This window comes from Trichosurus vulpecula, chromosome 1, assembly GCF_011100635.1.
Source record: "Trichosurus vulpecula isolate mTriVul1 chromosome 1, mTriVul1.pri, whole genome shotgun sequence".
Lineage (NCBI taxonomy): Eukaryota > Metazoa > Chordata > Mammalia > Diprotodontia > Phalangeridae > Trichosurus > Trichosurus vulpecula.
Window position 1 is genome coordinate 61,492,750 of NC_050573.1, and position 17,525 is coordinate 61,510,274.

Sequence of the window (17,525 nt, forward strand, 5' to 3'; positions counted from 1 at the left end):
CCAGCAGCCTTGGGCATTGTGGGGTCAAGGCCAGATTGCCAGGGGTCCCTAGTCTGCCCCAGGCCAGCCACCCTCTTTGGTGCCCCGGAAGGCCCTGGCAAGGCCTGGTCTCTACCAGCCCTGTGCCCTCCCTTTGCTTGGCTCAGCCTGGGTCAGGCAGGCAGCTGGCAGCTGGGCAGGCGGGTAAGGATTACTCTCCAGGCTGAGAGCAGCTCCTTAGGATGCCCAGGTGGTGAGCTCATCCCTGAAGGAGTGCTCCCTCCTTCCCCCACTCCATGGGGGCATGCTAATTACCAGGAACACATGTCCGCAGACCTAAACATATATGTACAAACCACATGAACTCAGAAATGCACATATGTGCGACCAACATACACACCGGAGACATGTATGTGGGCATGGGTGTATTTGTCACCCTTTAAAAAATGTCACATGGGTATTCTTTTCTTTCTTTTTAAAAAAATATCCCCATCACTCCCCAAGGACTCCCCACCCCCAGGCAACGGCACCCTCACCCACATTGGAAAAGGCAATCCCAACCAAGCCAAACCAACCAACACTCTGGCCATGTCTGACAACACATGCCATGGGCCATGCCCGCAATCCAGAGGGGGAAGTCGAGCTTCACTGCCAGTCCTTGACGAGTCACCGCACGGAACAGCATTTTGGAATCTTCCCATTTTTAAAAACTTTACATTATGCATGGACACATTTACATATATGTAAATATAATGCAAATGAAGTTGCATATATACAAATATATAATTTGGAGCTGGAGGAGACCTTAGCTATGGCATAGTGAAAAGATCACTGGCTCTCCAGTCAAGGGTTCTAGGTTCAAATCTCGCCTCTGACACTTCCTGCTTGAGTAACTTTAAGTAAATCATTGGGTCTCTCTGTGCCTCAGTTCCCTCATCTGTACTGACTAGATGGCTTCTGAGATCCCTTCCAGCTCTAGAGTTATGATCTAGTCCAATCCCTTTATTTGATAGAGAAATCTGCTTTGCAAGCCTCCAAAAATGACATAGATGGGAGCCGTTACTGCTGATTCTGCCATATGGCTACGGGCATAGTGTGCCACGATCTCTGAAGAATTCAAACTGGGCACTGCCCCGGGGACACGGAGGAGCAGACGCTGTAGTGCCTCAGGAAAGAAGGTCTACAAAGAAGCGCCAGAGCAGAGGAGGCCGTCAAAAAAACGCATACATGAACGGGAGAAGGAGCCGGCCACAAGGGGTGGGCGGCCTAAGTGTTACATGGGCACCTGCGTGATGTCAAAGAGCCCCAGAAAGACCTCCGCCTCATGGGTGGGCCCTTTGTGGCCAACCTGTGGGAGAGTCAGGTCAACGAGGATTTATTAAACACCCACTGTGTGCAAGGCATCGTGTTGAGTGCTGGGGATACGAAGAAAGGCAAAAGAGAAAGCATCATTCTGAAACGTCTGTGGGTCAGTGTTATCTCCGGACAATGATGATGCTGGCCACAGATGAGAAAATGGAACTCCAGAAAGGGGAAGGCATTTGTTTGATATCACACAGCCAAAGTGGGAGAGGCAAAATTCAAACCCAGGTTTTCTGACTTCAGACACAGCACTTTTTTCCAGTACTAAGGATTGGGGGGCAGGCGGGGGAGACAAGGAAGAGGGAGCAGATGTCAAACTCAAGGCTGGTGGCTGGTGGTGGCCGCAGGGGGCAGTTAGGGATGGAAACGCCAGGTCTCTGAGCCCCGGGATCTTGGAGTCTCAGATGCTTAGAGGGCTCGGGCGAGGCAGAGGGATGGTTTCCAAGTCTCCAGGTTTCAGAGGTTTAGAAAATAAAACTTTCAGCCTCAATTTCCCCTTCTGTAAAATGCAGATAATAATAGCTCCTACACCAACCTACACCTATACTAACATCTCGTGTTGTTTTTGAGGATTAAATGAGATATTTGTAAAGTGCTTCACAAACCTTAAAGCACGATATAAATGCTAGCCATTATTATTAATTATCATAAAAATAGACGATGGTGAAGACCTTGGGGCTGAAGGCCCTGGTCCTCTGGGTGCTGGGCCTGAATGATCAAGGCCTTAGGACTAAGAGTTGGGGCCTTCACACAGGCATGTACACACACACTCTTAATACGTATCCAGAATTGTACATGTGTGGAAAGGTGAGGAGAACACTGGACTCGGAGTGCGGAGACCTGGGTTCAAATCCTAACCCAGAAATTTACCGGTTTTGTGATCTTGGGTAAGTCACTTAACTTTATGGGGTCATAGTCTCCATATCTGTAAAACGGGAATGATAATGTTGGCATTGCCCACGTCAGGGGGTGTTGGGAGGAAATCACTTTGTAAGCCTCCATTATTACCTTATACACGGTGTACCTACAGACGGATCACACACAGACACACACACGAAGGTCCACAAATGTAGACAGATAGACTCTATAGGTGATGATAACAGGATTTAGAGACGAGGACTTCTGAGAGCACTTCATCCAAATGCTTCATTTTACATATAGGGAAACTGAGGCAGAGGCATGTATCTTCTGAGGGTCTCAGTGGATCCCAAGCTTAATACATGTGATGCGTCAGCCAAGAAAGCTGATTTGGGCTAACGAAAAGAGAGGTATCATGTCCAGAACTGGGGAGGGGACAGTCTGCCCTGGTTGGATCACAGCTGGTACCTTGTGTTCCATTTGGGGGACCACAGTTTGGGAAGGACTTTGATAAACTGGAGAGAGTCCAAAGGAGGGTCATCAGGATGCTGAGTAGCCAGGGAAAGAGCAGTTGAAGGAACTGGGAATGTTTAGCCTGGAGGGAGGGAGGGAGAGGGGGAGGACGGGCTAGCCTTGTTCCAGTACCTGGAGGGCTATCCCACAGAAGAGGGATTAATTTTGTTCTGCTTGACCCCAGAGGGCAGAACCAGAAGGATTTAAGGGGAGGGGCGTCAGGAGTTGCAAAAAGTCCCAGTTCTGTTTTAGGTCAGGCTGTGTCAGGAAGCAGGTGGTCTCCCCTCATCTGTGGTCTTTGAGCAGAGGCCAGATGACCACTTTGGGGGTCCGCTGTGTCTGAGGACCGCTGGACAGGAAGCCCTCTGGGCTCCCATCTGTCTCTGAGCTCCGGTGCTTCTGGGACTTGACCCAGATCACACAGGTAGTGCCTCTGAGCCAGAATTAGGACCTGGGCTCTCAGAACACAAAGAAACATATGAAAACATACATGAAGACAAACATGGTCAGGCCTTACTATGTGCACACGTATGAAACATTCCAGGGCATGTCATGGCTTTATTTTTTTATTTGGGAGAAAGGGGAGTGCAGAGGAGAGGACCATGGAGCCCTGAGTTCCTAGAATGGAGAGCCACAGCAGGAGCCCCCCTTTGTGGGGAGGCCCTTCCCTTTCATTAGCTGCCTAGCTTCCTGCTAGGCTGGACAAGGGGGCCCCATGGGGGCCGGTAGGGGCAGAGACAGGGGACAAGTGGTGGGAGCTGCCCCATGGACATCACAAAGCTCTCTCCTCCCATTCCAGGGGGCAGGCTCCCGTCTGGGCAGTCCCCCTGTCTGTCCATCCACCTGTTGGGTCAGACCAAGCTTTCGCCCACACTGGTATCCTCCAGAAAACGGCTGACCCTGTGGGGAATTTGCGAACTGGACCCAGGGCAGGGAGAGGCCGGCTTCCCAGGGCTGTCCTCCTCACCTTGGTCCTTTGCGAAATAGACAAACACCTGGCGGAACAGGACGCAGAGGGTGGCGTCAATTCAGGAAGACAGTCAGTGGGGTTGGGGGAGGGGAGTTAGGGAAGGCGAAGGAGGAGGAGGCCATGAGCCAGGGCCCAGAATGACTCTACCCTTAGTCTAAAGCTGAGCCCCTCCCATCCAGTCTGATCTTGAACCTGGTCAAGTGTGGTCTGGGTTACAGAGAAGTCCTCGATGCCCAGGCGGGGGCTGTGGGTGGCTAGTTCACTGAAGAGGCGGGCCAGCGGGCAGTGCCCAGTGGGCAGTTGGTATCGTAGCAGGCAGCCATGGTGCTCCTTGAGCAGGGCTCCGGGGAAAGAGGTCTCCATGAAATCCTGAGCAGGCCCTGGGTGCGAGGTGGGCACTCGCAGGGACACTGTGTAGCCCTCTCCGAACCTGCGGGAAGTGCCATGCTGAGCCCATGCCCAGCCTTCTCCTCCGCTCTGTGGCTGCAGAAGCAAACACTTGAAGGAGCATCACGTGGGAGAAGTCAGGCTCACTCTGCTCAGCCCCACAAGGCAGTGGTGGTTGGGACAGAGTCATAGGGAAGAAGATTTAGGATTGATGTAAAGAATAGCAGCCTAATAATTAAGGCGGTCTTAAAAGTGTGCTGGGCTGCCTTGGGAGGCAGGTAATGAGCTCCCTGTCACACTGGATGACCTCATGTTGGGCAGGCTGGAGGGACATTTTTATTCAGCCTGATGATTCTGATTCTGAACCTCAGCAACATTATTCAGGGCAGCCTGGGGCGGGATGAGCCCCCAGCCCTGTCCCCTTCCACCAGTTACCTGTTCTTAAGATGCTGGGCACTGCCCAGGCACCGGAAACGCCCATTCACCATGATGGCCAAGCGGGTACAGAGAGCCTCACACTCTTCCATGCTGCCAGTGAAGGGGCAGGCAAGAGGTCAATAACCAGAGGCCTGGACCCTCTGCCTCCTTGAACCTAATAGATGCAGCTTACTCTACCTGGGTTCCCTAACCCCCAAATCTGTGCCCTTCCTCAACCCAGGCCCCCTTTCCTCTAGAATCTGACATGCCAGCCCTTGCTCTCCCCCTCCAAAGTGTCTTCTCCCCCAACCAAGGGCCCCTTTTCCTGAGAATCTCTTTCCTCACCCCTAGGTGCTGTCTCCCAGCTGCTCCTTCCTTCACCCCAAACTCTCATCCTTCATCTGGTAGCTTCTTTCCTTCAATCTTTCTCCCTCACACACACACACACACACACACACACACACACACACACACACACACACACACACACACGCCACACTCCTACCTGTGTGAGGTTAGCACCACCGAGCGTCCCTCTTTGACAACACCCAGGACGCTGTTCCAGAGGAAGCGACGGGCCCGGGGGTCCATTCCGGTGGTGGGCTCATCCTTGGGGGCAGAGGCCCAGGAAGGGAGCATCAAACAACCAAACCAGACTGGAGATATGCCCTGTCCATCCTCCACTCCTACCCCATAGCCCTGTAGACTGAGAGGTCCTGTCCCAATCTCCTTCTCCACATAGGCAAAGACCTCTCCTCAGGTTGGGTTGGGGAGAAGCCCATTCAAATACCCTTCCTCTCTTACTTCCCTTACTCCCACTCCCTCACAGAATCTCTGGATTTTGAGTTGAAATGATCTAAAATCTAGCCCAACCCCTTCATTTTACATCTGGGGAAACCAAGGCCTACAAGAGGGGAACTGACTTGACCAAGATCATACTGCTGGAGCCAGAACTCAAACCCACGTCCTCTCAACCCCAAATCCAGGGCTCCTTCCACTACAATGTGTTGTCACCTCATTCAACGCTCCCATCTTATAGAAGGGAAAACCTAGGCCCAGAGAAAAAAAATAAAATTGTGCCAGTGATGACTATGGTGTAGTAAAAACAACTCCCCCTCACTTCAGGAGGTAGGGGGTCAGTGAGGCTTGGGGTTGGAGGTTAGGAATTCCTGGGCTTGGTCCTGCTCTATGCCTTAGTATCTCCACTTCTCAAAAAGGGACAATGACCCCCCCAAGAAGGGATTTGTGAGTTGGGGTGGGTAACCCTAAGGATTCTGTCCCCCTCCCCAACTACAACCCTGAGTGACTCACCAGGAAGATGACCGGGGGTCCTCCCACCAGGGCGATGGCTGTGGACAGTTTCCTTTTGTTCCCGCCACTGTAGCCACCCGAGGGCTGGTCTGCGTACTGTAGCAGCCCCAGCCTGGCCAGGCCCAACTGGGCCACCTGCCAATGGGAGAGACCAGGAGAAACCCACCCTAAGGCCAGGGGGCTCCAAGCAGGCTCCTCAGCAGAGCTAGAGGTCAGGCTTAGGACCATGGGGAAGGTGGATGAGGGGGCACAAGGGGGAGTCAGCACCAGCTCAAGAGGCTAGAAAAGCAATTCCTCTTATGATAAAACCGATGTCATGTCTTCCTTTCCATGGTGCCAGTGGAAAGAGCCCTGGAATTTGGACTCGAGATCTGGGTTCAAATCCTGACTCTGCTTTTTCCTAGCTGCGTGACCTTGGGCAAGTCCCTTCCCCCTAGAAGCCCAAGTTTCCCTGTCTATAAAATGGGGATACCGATTCTTGTGTGCTCTCTGCCTCCTCCCAAAGAAGGCATTTTGTAACCCTGAGGGTACTGGGGAAATGGGAGCTTTTAAGAGGAAAAATCTGACAAACATTTATTAAACATTTACTGTGTACAAGACCCTATCACAGCACAGAGTTTAATTTCTACAGGCCCATCAGGTGACAGCTGGAAGAGCTTTGGATCATCTAATCCAACTCCAAATTCTACAGCCTCCCCTTTGTCCTCATCCCCACCCCCACTCACCTCCACCTCATATCACAGTTATTCATGGCCCTATCAGGATGAATGCTTCCTGAGGGCGGGTCCATGTCCCCTGGGCCACAAGCCCAGAGCCCTCCACACAGCAGGGGAGTAACCAGGCTTTCACCCAAGGCTGGGGTGCTTTGAGTGGGGCCATGCATAAGACATCGCTCCAGATTGGTGGGAAGAGAATGCCTGACACCACCCAACACTGAGATCTGGAGACTGAAGTGATTGGTCCAGGGTCACACAGCTAGTAGGCAGCAGAGTGGGTCTGAACTTGGGTTCTCCAGTACCATCATATTTTACAGATGGGGAAAATCAAGGTGGTTATAGAGAAAGAAAAAACTCCAACAAGCCTGACCTGGTGCTCAACCCTTAAGTAACCCAGACCTTGGGGGACAAATCCTCCCATACCACAGAACCAGGATCTGTAACCAGGGCTGTTCTCAAAAGTGCTCCGGCTTAGCAGGACGTGCCAGGCTTGGGTTCTGCTGGCACAGCCTTCAAGGGCTCACAGTCGCTCCTACTAACAAAATTGCCCTCCAGGTATCCAGCCAGCCTCCACCAATCTCCTTGTCAGATACCTCAAGGTGGCACAGAGCAGGGGAATGCCTTCAGACACAAGCTGGGCAAAGGGTGAGGCCTGTAGACCAAGGACCGGCCTGGGATGCATTTCCCTCTCCACCTCCACCTCTTATGTGCTTGGTTTTCTTCAAGGCTCAGCACAAATGTCACCTTCTCTAAGAGCCTTTCTTGATCCTCCCTCCCTCTCCCTCCCCACCCAATCCCTTGTGTCTTCTCCTCCAAATGAACTTCTATCGAGCTACATAGGGAGTTGGGGTCTCCCCTGGATTGATTCTTTGAGAGCAGGGAGTGTTTGATTTTTGATTTTCCATTCTCAATGCCTGGGACATAGTAGGTGATTAATAAATGCTGTTTCTTGGTTGATCCCCAATGTGTATTGATCCCCAATAATGTATTATATTGGCTGAGGCAATTCAGGAAGCCATCTGGTGAGGCTCATGCCTGTGTTGGGCTTGTCCTTGGGGCAGGGGCCTGGGAACTGGGCAGCAGGTCACCAAACTAGGCTGAGGATGGGTCCAGGTGTCCACTCCCACCCTGTATCCCTGCAGAACAGGGAGGGTCCCCATGGGCTTGGGTTCCCCCTGGGACAGTGGGGATAGTGCTTTCACATTCACAAAGCATTTTTATACAGATTTATCTCACTGGATTCTGACACCTACCCTGTAAGCAGGGCAACGGTTATTCCCTAATTCTGTTTTGTACATATGAAACTGAGGCTTGGTCAAGGGGAATGACTTGTCCAGGGTCCTACAGGAAGTGGCAGAACCAGGAGTTGAACCCAGCTCTCCTGGTTCCAAGCCCTGGGTTCTGTCCATGGTGCTATGCTGCATCCTGGATGCTGGCCAAACTCTGTGTGTGTGGGGGGGGGGGGTGGAGAGAGACAGTGTGTGTATATGAGAGAGAGAGAGAGAGTGTGTGTGTGTGTGTGTGTGTGTGTGTGTGAGAGAGAGAGAGTGTGTGTGTGTGTGTGTGTGTGTGTGTGTGTGAGAGAGAGAGAGAGAAACTGTGTGATGTGTGTGTGAGAGGGAAACAGTATGTGTGTGTGTGTGTGTGTCTGTTTCTATAAATGAGTCTTAAATGAAACTGTGGAATTGGGTCTCACTAATAGGAATCCTGGTCTCTCGATGTGAGCCCCATCCTCTGCTCCTTGGTTTGCACTGTAGGACGGAGCCACCCTGTTTGTAACATACGAGAGCTCAGGGGCAGTTTGGGGGGCTGGTCCTCTGTGTAGGACAGTGGCAGAAGCAGGATGAGGATGAGGGTTCTGTAGGGGTTCAGAGTTAATGGGAAACAGGGCACCATGGGGCACTTACCTGGGCAACCTCTCCCTCAGGCACTCCCCGGAGTCGAGAGAAAAATTCCAGGTGCTCCCGGCCAGTCAGCAGTTCCGTGATGGCATCAAACTGGGGGCAATAGCCCATGTGGCTCTGGGCTGCCTGCAGGTCACTGAGGATGCTGTGGGGTGGGGGGGGTACAAGGAGATGGGGTGGCAGAGGGATCGAAGAGAGGGGTGGGGGACAAAGGAATGGAGAGGGATGAGAGGCAAACAGATGGATATAGAGAGAAGGATGGTGGGGGCTAGCCTCTTCTGTCCCCTGTACAGGATCTTTGGGAGAGGGGCATCTTCCCCTGCCCCAGCCCCAAGTCTCTACTTTTTCCCACTCTCCAGCCTCCCTCCATTAGGGCTCCCTCTTCACTCACCTGCAGCCCATAAGGATGGCCTCACCCCCACTCACTGGGGTGTCCCCTGTCACCATGCGGAATGTGGAAGTCTTCCCTGCCCCATTTACCCCCAGGAGCCCAAAACACTACAAGGAGAAGGAGGGGGCGGGGGGAGAGGGAGAGAGAGAGAGAGAAAGAGACAGAGAGAGTCAGACTCTTAAAATTCTATGTCCCGCCCCATCTCCAGTCCTGCCCTCTGGGAACGTCCAACTGCATACCCCATAGGCAACTCAAACTCAATGTGCCCAAAATGGAACTCCTTCTATTTCCCCCCAACCCACCCTTCCTCCATTCATCCAAAGTATTTCAGGTGAAGGTCCCATCATCCTTCCAGTCACATATCCATGTCCAGGCAGTTGTCAGGTTCTGTTGCTTCCACCTCCCCACTATCCCCCCCACCCCCAACTCATAAAGCCTCGATCCTCATCTGCTCTCACCTGGACTGGCCCCTGGTGGCCTCCGGCCTAGTCTCTCCCTGCTCCAATCTGATCCTCACATGGTTGCCAAACCGATCAAGTAAAGGTTTGACCACCTCACCTCCCTACTCAAAAACCTTGGGCCACTCCCTAGTGCATCCTCAGCCTGGCATCCCAGCCCTCTAGGACCCCACCTCCTAGCGGGCGCTCACACCCCCTCTCTACTCCAGTGCAGTTGGCTTGCTCGCTGCGCTCTGGGCCTGGCGTTCAATCTTTGCCCGTGAGCCTTGCACCAGCGGTCCCTCACACCCTGAGATAAGCCCCCTCCTCACTGCCTCTCTGCAGAATCCTCAGCTGCTTCCTAGGCTCAGCTCAGGTGTCACCTTGTACATCAGACCTGTCCCGATTCCTGCACTTGTTAACACTTTGTTCTTACTAAACAACTTTGTTGTATTGGGTTTACTGTCTACGTGACCTCGAGCCCCAGTTGCCTCATCTGTAAAACAGGGATGATAAATACTTGCACGGCCTACATGTCAGGCTGTTGTGCTAAAGGTGCTTCTGAGCACTTATCTTTACCTCCCCTGGGGGGATCCCCACACACACGTGGTCCACAGCTGGCTTCTTCTGGCCCGGGTATATCTGGCAAAGTGTGGGAGAAGAAACAGAGGCCGTTGCAGACAGATCCTTGGCCCTGAACAAATACCTGCCCCCAGGGCTCCCTCCTCACCTTGGTCAGGTCCTTCAGCACCAAGACATCTCCCTGGGTGGCCCCCTGCTGAACCCGCTCCCGTTCCCGGCCCACGTCCTCATCTTCTTCCTGGTCCTCCTCTCTCTGCAGGAGCTGAGGCTCCCGAAACCATCTGGGGGGGCATGCAGAGTAAGTGAGAGAGCAGAAGGCAGTGCTTTCCTCCTTGTCCTTCCTGGCCTCCTCCCCTAGACTCCTCTGCATCTTGCAGCACCCCCTCCCCCAAATCACACTCCCAGGGTTCCTGGGAGCCTCTCTCCCTACCTCATCCAAACCTCAAGAACTCCTGTTGTTGCCTCCCTGGTTCCGAGCCCCAGGTCCCTCCACCCCCCGCCCCTCTCCCCCATCACTGCTTTTTGTTCCTGACCCCAGCCTCCTGGTGCTGACCTAGGTAGGAGATGGGCTCGGTGCTGCAGGAGGAGGGTTAGGAGAAGGAAGACAGGCCCCTGCAGCCCCATAGCAAAGAGGTTCTTGCCGACAAGCTCCCAGCTCAGCGGGGACTGGAACTGCTCATCTCCTGTGGAGAAGAAGGAGCCAACATCAGATAGGAGCCAGCCTCGTAGGCCTTCGCCGGCCACTGCAGCAGGATGGGTGAGCCAAGAGGACAGGAAAGCAAGCTGCGCTCTCGAGGACTCTGTCTTCTCTCACCCCAATTTCTTAGCTTTCAATAGAGACTTTTCTTTCTCTAGAGCCTGCCATAGCCCCCTACCACCCACTGGACCAAAACTAAAATCTCAGGTCAAATTAAGACAGGCCTGGCCTGAAAAAAGGGACCATCATTTTCAGCTCTGGGCTCCACATTATAGGAAGGGAACTGACAAACTGGAGAATGCCAGGAGGGCGCCCTTCCTTTTACTCTTTATTTGTCTCGTTGTTCAGTCGCGTCTGCCTCTTGGTGACCCCATTTGGGATTTTCTTGGCAAATATAGCAGAATGGCTTGCCATTTCCTTCTCCAGTTCATTTTACAGATGAGGACACCGAGGCAAATAGGGTTAAGTAACTTGCCCAAGGTCACACAGCTAGTGATTCGAACTCAGATCTTCTTGACTCCAGGCCCAGCATGCCACCCACTGTGCCACCCAGCTGCCTATTTATCTTGTGTTCACCTTTATATTCCAACCACTTAGCACAATGCCTGGCACAGAGTTAAGTGCTTAAAAATGCCTTTGACTTGACTTACTGGTGGGTCTGGCCATCCTGCCTCCACCTGAAGACCTCCAGGGAGAGGAAACCACTGGCCATCTAATACTGGAAGATTTTCCCACTGTTGAGCCTAAATTACTCTAACTCCTACCCATTGACCCTGATCCTTCCTTTTGGGGCCAAACAGAAAAGTCCAATGCTTCTAGGCCACGACCCTTCAGATGCTTGACTCGAACCTATGATGTCTCCACCTTCCCCTTCTGAGTCTTCTCCAGGCTAACCAAGCTTCATTCCTTCAATTGATCTTTATGGGACATGTCTGGACTCAGGACCCTTTCCTATCCTGGTTGGCCCCCCTCTGGACCCTTATCAATGTCCTTCTTAGACTAAAGGGCCCAGATCTGAATAGGGTTCTCTAGATGAGGTCTATATAGGGCCCAGGACAGTAAGACTATTCATACCCAGGCCTTTTGACTCCAAATGGAGCCCTCTTTCTAAAGGTTACCAAGGACTTTCTTCACAACACTCCCAGGGAAGAAACTCCTACAAAAATCATTATCCCCATTTTACAAGCAAAGAAACTGAAGTTCGGAGGTTAAGAGATTTGTTCAGTTATACACGGTTACAAAGTGGATGAGCCAGGACGAGAAGCTCCTGGCTTCAAGCCTAGCATTCTTTCCACTGCCCAATGTTGTTTCTCAGAGTCTGACCAAAGCCTCATCTCCTGGTGATGCCCTCCCTGAATGGCAGTCTGGGACAGTAAAAAGAGCCTGGGATTGGGTCAGGAGCCCCAGATGCCAGTGCCAGCTCTGGTGTTAACTTAGACAAGCCACTTCCCTTTTCTGGGCTTCAGCTTCCTCCTCTGTAATATGAGGCTGCACCAGATGGAATATTCTTCACCTACTGCGTTCTGTTTTATACTCTCCAGTGACCCTGCAGGGATCTGTCCTTTCTTAGAGCTCAGAATTGTATCTGAATTATAAAATGAACAGGGTGCTTGGTGCCAACTCATTCTTTCTGGGGCACTCTGGTCTTATACCTTTGAGTCCTATCTCTCCTGCTGTGAAAGAGGCTACCTCAGGGAAGAGTTCGGACTGTTTTTGCTCCTGGCTGCTGCCTTTCCTAAGCCTAACAGCCAAACCAAAGCCAAAGTTTTGTCTGCTACAGAAGAGCTGGTAATCCTTAGGAGACAGAATGTCAGAGCTGGGAGGGCCCTTAGAACACAGGATGTCCGAGCTGGGAAGGCCCTCAGAACCCAGGATGTCAGAGCTGGGAGGGCCCTTAGAACCCAGAATGTCAGAGCTGGGGTGGCTCTTAGAACCCAGGATGTCAGAGCTGAGAGGGCCTTTAGAACGTAGAATGTCAGAGCTGGGAGGGCCCTTGGGACACAGAACACAAGCTTTGTCTCAGCTAGTTGAGGGACACTCACCCAGGCGCAGGAAGGCATCAGCCACAGCTTGGTTCCGAACCATGTCTATGAGCCCTCGGCCTAGGCAGAAATGCGGGAAAATGAGGAAAACTCTCTTCAGAATCCAGCTCACATCCTTCAGTTTCTGTTTGGGGCAGAGAGGCAGGTCAGGGGACCCTTGATACAACTCCCCTCTCCCCCAGGAACCTAATCCAGAGATTTAGCCACCACTACTACAGTGCCAACCATCAGACCACCCAAACCTGGTTGGAAAAGAGCTCCAGGACAAAAGTGGCCACACTGCCATTGATGCCAATGAAGAGGTTGAGACAGGTCAGGACCACATAGGCTGTGCTGGGCACAGAGAACAGGAAGGAGGCTGGGTACATGAGTGGGGTGATGGACCAGCTGGAGAGGAAGAAGAAAGGATGGCACAGGTATCATGGAAAGCATATGGCCTGTGGGAGGAGACAGGCTTCACTGGACTTTGTGGTACTTTGAAGGCATGGGAATTATGGTGGCCTGGAGCCAATGAGGAAGGGGCACAATCAGTGGGGATCAGTAGTACAATAGACATGGGCACTGAAGGGAAGAATTGGGAACTCTCTGGGGCCATGAGCACCTGGGGAGCAGGCAGAGGGCATTAGGTACCGCACAGAGGCCTCACCCATACAGCAGCAGTAGCAGTAGGAGGGCAGGCAGATTCGATGGGGCCACATATGCCCGCTGCTGGAAACCCAGGAAGATGAGCACCACCAGTCCTGCTGGTACCAGGTAGTTACACTGTGGGGGAAGGAGGTGGACCTGTCACTACCGGCCACCTCCCTCCCTCCTGTCATCACCCCAAATCTAGGTGCAGCAGGTCTCCCCAGATTCTAAGAATTCTGGACCAGCCAGGGAAAGTGGGACTGGCATGTGTGCCCTTGGGTAAGTCTCTTCTCTGGACCCCAGTAAAATGAGAGGGTGGGTCCTATCCAGGTCTGACATATTATGTTCCAAGAGTCCTCCCACTGTGACATTCTAAGGCTGCTGCCTGAAGCGGTTCCTGGGATGGGCTGGGAAAGACCTGAAATCAGTCCTCCTACCTCCACATCTTCCTACAACAGTGAGCACAAGTGATCCAGACCTTGAATCTGTCCTGTCTCTGACATGGGCCTCTTTTTCCTATGTGAGTTGCATTTCTGTAGTAGGGCTCTTGGCTCTCTGAGGGTGGGGCTGAGATTTCCCAGAAGAGTTTTAGCATGTCAGAACTGGGAGGAACCTTAGAACATGAAACGCCAGAACTGGGAGGAACCTTAGAACATGGAATGTCAGAACTGGGAGGAACCTTTGAGCATGGAATGTCAGAACATGGAGGGACTTTAGAACACAGAATATCTGAACTGAGAGGGCCCCTAGAACATAGCACGTCTGACTAGGGGAATGTCAGAGCTGGGAGGGCCCTTAGGAAACAAAATGTCAGAATGTGTAGAGGTGTTAAGGCCATCTGAAACCCGGAGTAGAAGATTCACGTGTCAGAACAATAGTACCGGGAGTAGAACCCAAGACTTCTAATCCCTTGGCCCGTAGCTCTGTCCTGAGCCCTGCCCCCAGCCCCCTCTTACCATGTCCCATGCAAAATTGCCCAGCCAGTAGAGGGTTGGAGGCAGGCCCCCTAAGAACTGCAGGTGCTTGGCTCGACTGACTCGGTCCTCAATGAGGAAGAGCACAAAGCTGGCTGGGACGAAGGACATGGCAAAGAGCACACAGATGGACACCAGCACATCCACCGAAGAGGCCATCCTAGGAAAGGGTTGGGGGTTACTGGGCTGCTGGCTGAGGCCAAGGGCAAGGGAAAATCACAGACATGGAAAGAACAAGGAAGAGGCTGCTGGAGGGCTTGCAGCTGGGTCTCCTGAGAGACCACCAACCATGGGGCTAGAAGGCATTAGATGATAAGGTCAGAGGTCATGGGATAAAGGCCAGAGGTAACACTGGGTTAAAGGAATCCATGATTAAGATCACAGATCACATCGGGTCACCAAGCATGGTGATTATAACGGAATAATGGTTAAGATCATGGAGGTCATAGAGCATGAGGTTATAGGTCAGAATAAAATGATCATAGAGTTGAGAATCAGAAAGAACCTTGAATGTCACTTGGTCCAACCCCTTCATTTTAGAGTGAGGACTTCTTCAGGACAACAAAGCTGGGATTCCAATCAAATTCAGGGCCCTTTCCCAGCACCATGGTGACTTGGGTAGTTAAGAGGCCAAAGGTCATGGAGGTTGGAGACCCTAGGATCGTTCAGTCATCAAGGCCCTGGCTTCATAATCTACACTATGTGCCAGGCACCTCTGACAGACTGGGGAAGCTGATGGACCCCTCAAAAATAAGGTTTATAGATACATAGGATTATAAAGAAAACTAATTATATTGAAATACAGTTATCAAGATATTAAAAAAAAACCACCAAGTCCATAGGGCAGGTTAAGAACCCCAGATTTAGGTTTGGGTTCAGTTGTTTCAGTCGCATCCAACTCTTCCTGACCCCGTTTGGGGTTTTCTTGGCAAAGATACCAATCTACATTAGACCCATCACTTTGCAGATAAGGAAACAAGGGGTACAGAAAGGGGAAATGATTCGTCCAAAGCCACGCAGTGCAGCAATGAAATAGCAGGGCTGGGATTCTAACCCAGCTGTTCTTATGCCAAATTCAATGCTCCTTCCATTACCTCATGTAAAGGGCATAGGAGGCAAGGTTGGACCAGAGAGACTAAAAGCAGCAAGGCTGACAATGAAAAAAGCATCAGCATGGCAAGGCAACAGGGCTCTGGTCAATTACAGCCGCCAGTGTGACCGCCATGCTGCCCCTGGTCAATTACAGCAGCCAGTGTGACCTCCATACTGCCCCTGATCAATTACAGCTGCCAGTGTGACCTCCATGCTGCCCCTGGTCAATTACAGCTGCCAGTGTGACCTCCATACTGCCCCTGATCAATTACAGCTGCCAGTGTGACCTCCATGCTGCCCCTGGTCAATTACAGCTGCCAGTGTGACCTCCATGTTGCCCCTGGTCAATTACGGTAGTTAGTATGACCGCCATGCTGCCCCAGGTCAATTACAGCAGCCAGTGTGACCTCCATGCTGCCCTGGGTCAATTACGGTAGTCAGTGTGACTGCCATGCTGCCCCGGGTCAATTACAGCAGCCAGTGTGACCGCCATGCTGCCCTGGGTCAATTACGGTAGTTAGTATGACCGCCATGCTGCCCCAGGTCAATTACAGCAGCCAGTGTGACCTCCATGTTGCCCCTGGTCAATTACGGTAGTTAGTATGACCGCCATGCTGCCCCTGGTCAATTATGGCAGCCAGTGTGACCTCCATGCTACCCCGGGTCAATTACAGCAGCCAGAATAACTGACAGTTACCACAGTATGATGACCATCCTGCGTCTGATCAATTACTGCAGACAGTGTGAGTACAATATTGCCAATGGCAAAGGGTACATCCCTTGCTCTGTTCCCAACCCATAAGCTAGCTGTTATTTGGGACTCTGTAAGTAACTTTTTTGAGAAACATTCGCTGGCTCAAAACAAAATATAGCCACAAATTTGAAAACAAGGAAGAGATGGCAGAGTCCCGAGGCAAATACAGCTCAGAAGGGAAAAGCAGAAGGCAGAGAAGTGGGAGGGCACGGGCCACATGCCGGAGGGGCACTCACAGGGTGGCTTCCGAGAGTTGCTCCTTGGTGAGGCTGAGGGGGTGGTTCAGAGTGGTGATGCTGTAGGTACGGGGGTCAGCCCCCGGGGGCAGGTGAGCACGCAGAAGCCCGTTGTTCAGTGTGTTGATAAAGGCCACCATGGCGTGCCATCCTTTGTTGTTGAACCAGACCTGGGCCAAAGACTTCCTGTCACTGCCCGCAACCAGGGGCCCAGCTCACGATGACAGTAACAATGAGGATGACAATAACGGAACCAGAGAGAACACACTCGGTGTGCAAAGCACTTCACCTGTGTACTCTCAGCCGAGCTTCTGGGAGGCCGGTACGGTTATGAACCCCATTTTAGAGATGAGAAACATGAGGCTGAGAAAGGTTAAGTAGCTTGCTCACGGTCACACAGCTAAATATGTAACTGAGGTGGGATTTAAAGCAGGGGAGCAGGTGTTTATATAGCACTCTCAGGTTCGCACAGTACTTTACACAGATTATCTCAGATATTACCTTACAAATGTTATCTCGAAACAAGCCTGGCTGGGGAGGCACTATTATTATTAGCATTTCCATCTCACAGATGAGGAAACATGATGATGAGCTAACATTTCTAAAGTATTTTAAGTTTTATAATGTGCTTTATGTGTGTTACCTCAGGGGACCCTTACAACCACCCTGGGAAGTAGGGGCTATTATTACCACCTCCATTTTATAGATGAGGAAACGGGCTGAGAGGAGTTAAGTGACTTGCCCAGGGTCACAGGGCTAGTAAGAATCTGAGGCAGGATTTAGGACCACAGTTACAGGGCCCTCAAATCCAACGGCCTCCTTTTATAGCCTTTTACTGAGGGTCAGGGAGGAGGAGGGGCTTGCCGGAGGTCACAGGTCAATGGTAGACCCATAGGCATCTGGGAGCTAACCCTGAAGACTGCTCTGGCAGACAAATGCTCAGTGGTGAAGGTGGATAATGATAAGAGTTATAAAAAAAAGCCAAACAGGGCTACAATGCCTTGGAAGGTAGTAAGCTCCCCATCACTGGAGAGGCCTTAAGCAACAGGCATTTGCTGGGATGTGGTCAAGGGGTTTCTTGTTGGCTGGGATGCCCCCGAAGCCCCATCTAGCTATGAAGTTTGGTGAACTCCTTGGAGATGCTTCCAGGGGTACTGAGGAAGGTTCTGAGCTTAGATTCAAATCTCCTTAGACATTTAGGAGCTACGTGGCCCTGGGCAAGTTACTTCCCCTCTGCCTGCCTTGGTTTCTCTATGTGTATAATGGAGGGGATGGA

General features: G+C 51.9%; 1 protein-coding gene across 1 annotated transcript in view; it reads right to left on the reverse strand.

Moving 5' to 3' along the window:
- Positions 1-3,273: 3,273 nt before the first annotated feature.
- Positions 3,274-17,525, reverse strand: part of ABCA7 (ATP binding cassette subfamily A member 7) — a 62,366-nt gene continuing 48,114 nt past the window's right edge. The window contains exons 36-50 of the mRNA XM_036741936.1: positions 16,250-16,419; positions 14,150-14,327; positions 13,213-13,328; positions 12,809-12,953; positions 12,567-12,690; positions 10,381-10,510; positions 9,976-10,108; positions 9,825-9,887; positions 8,809-8,915; positions 8,421-8,562; positions 5,798-5,932; positions 4,992-5,095; positions 4,505-4,597; positions 3,875-4,112; positions 3,274-3,707 (exon numbers count right to left, since the gene is read on the reverse strand). Of these exons, the coding sequence (XP_036597831.1) occupies positions 3,564-3,707; positions 3,875-4,112; positions 4,505-4,597; positions 4,992-5,095; positions 5,798-5,932; positions 8,421-8,562; positions 8,809-8,915; positions 9,825-9,887; positions 9,976-10,108; positions 10,381-10,510; positions 12,567-12,690; positions 12,809-12,953; positions 13,213-13,328; positions 14,150-14,327; positions 16,250-16,419 (2,022 nt within the window). The 3' untranslated portion in view covers positions 3,274-3,563. The remainder of the gene's footprint in view (positions 3,708-3,874; positions 4,113-4,504; positions 4,598-4,991; positions 5,096-5,797; positions 5,933-8,420; positions 8,563-8,808; positions 8,916-9,824; positions 9,888-9,975; positions 10,109-10,380; positions 10,511-12,566; positions 12,691-12,808; positions 12,954-13,212; positions 13,329-14,149; positions 14,328-16,249; positions 16,420-17,525) is intronic.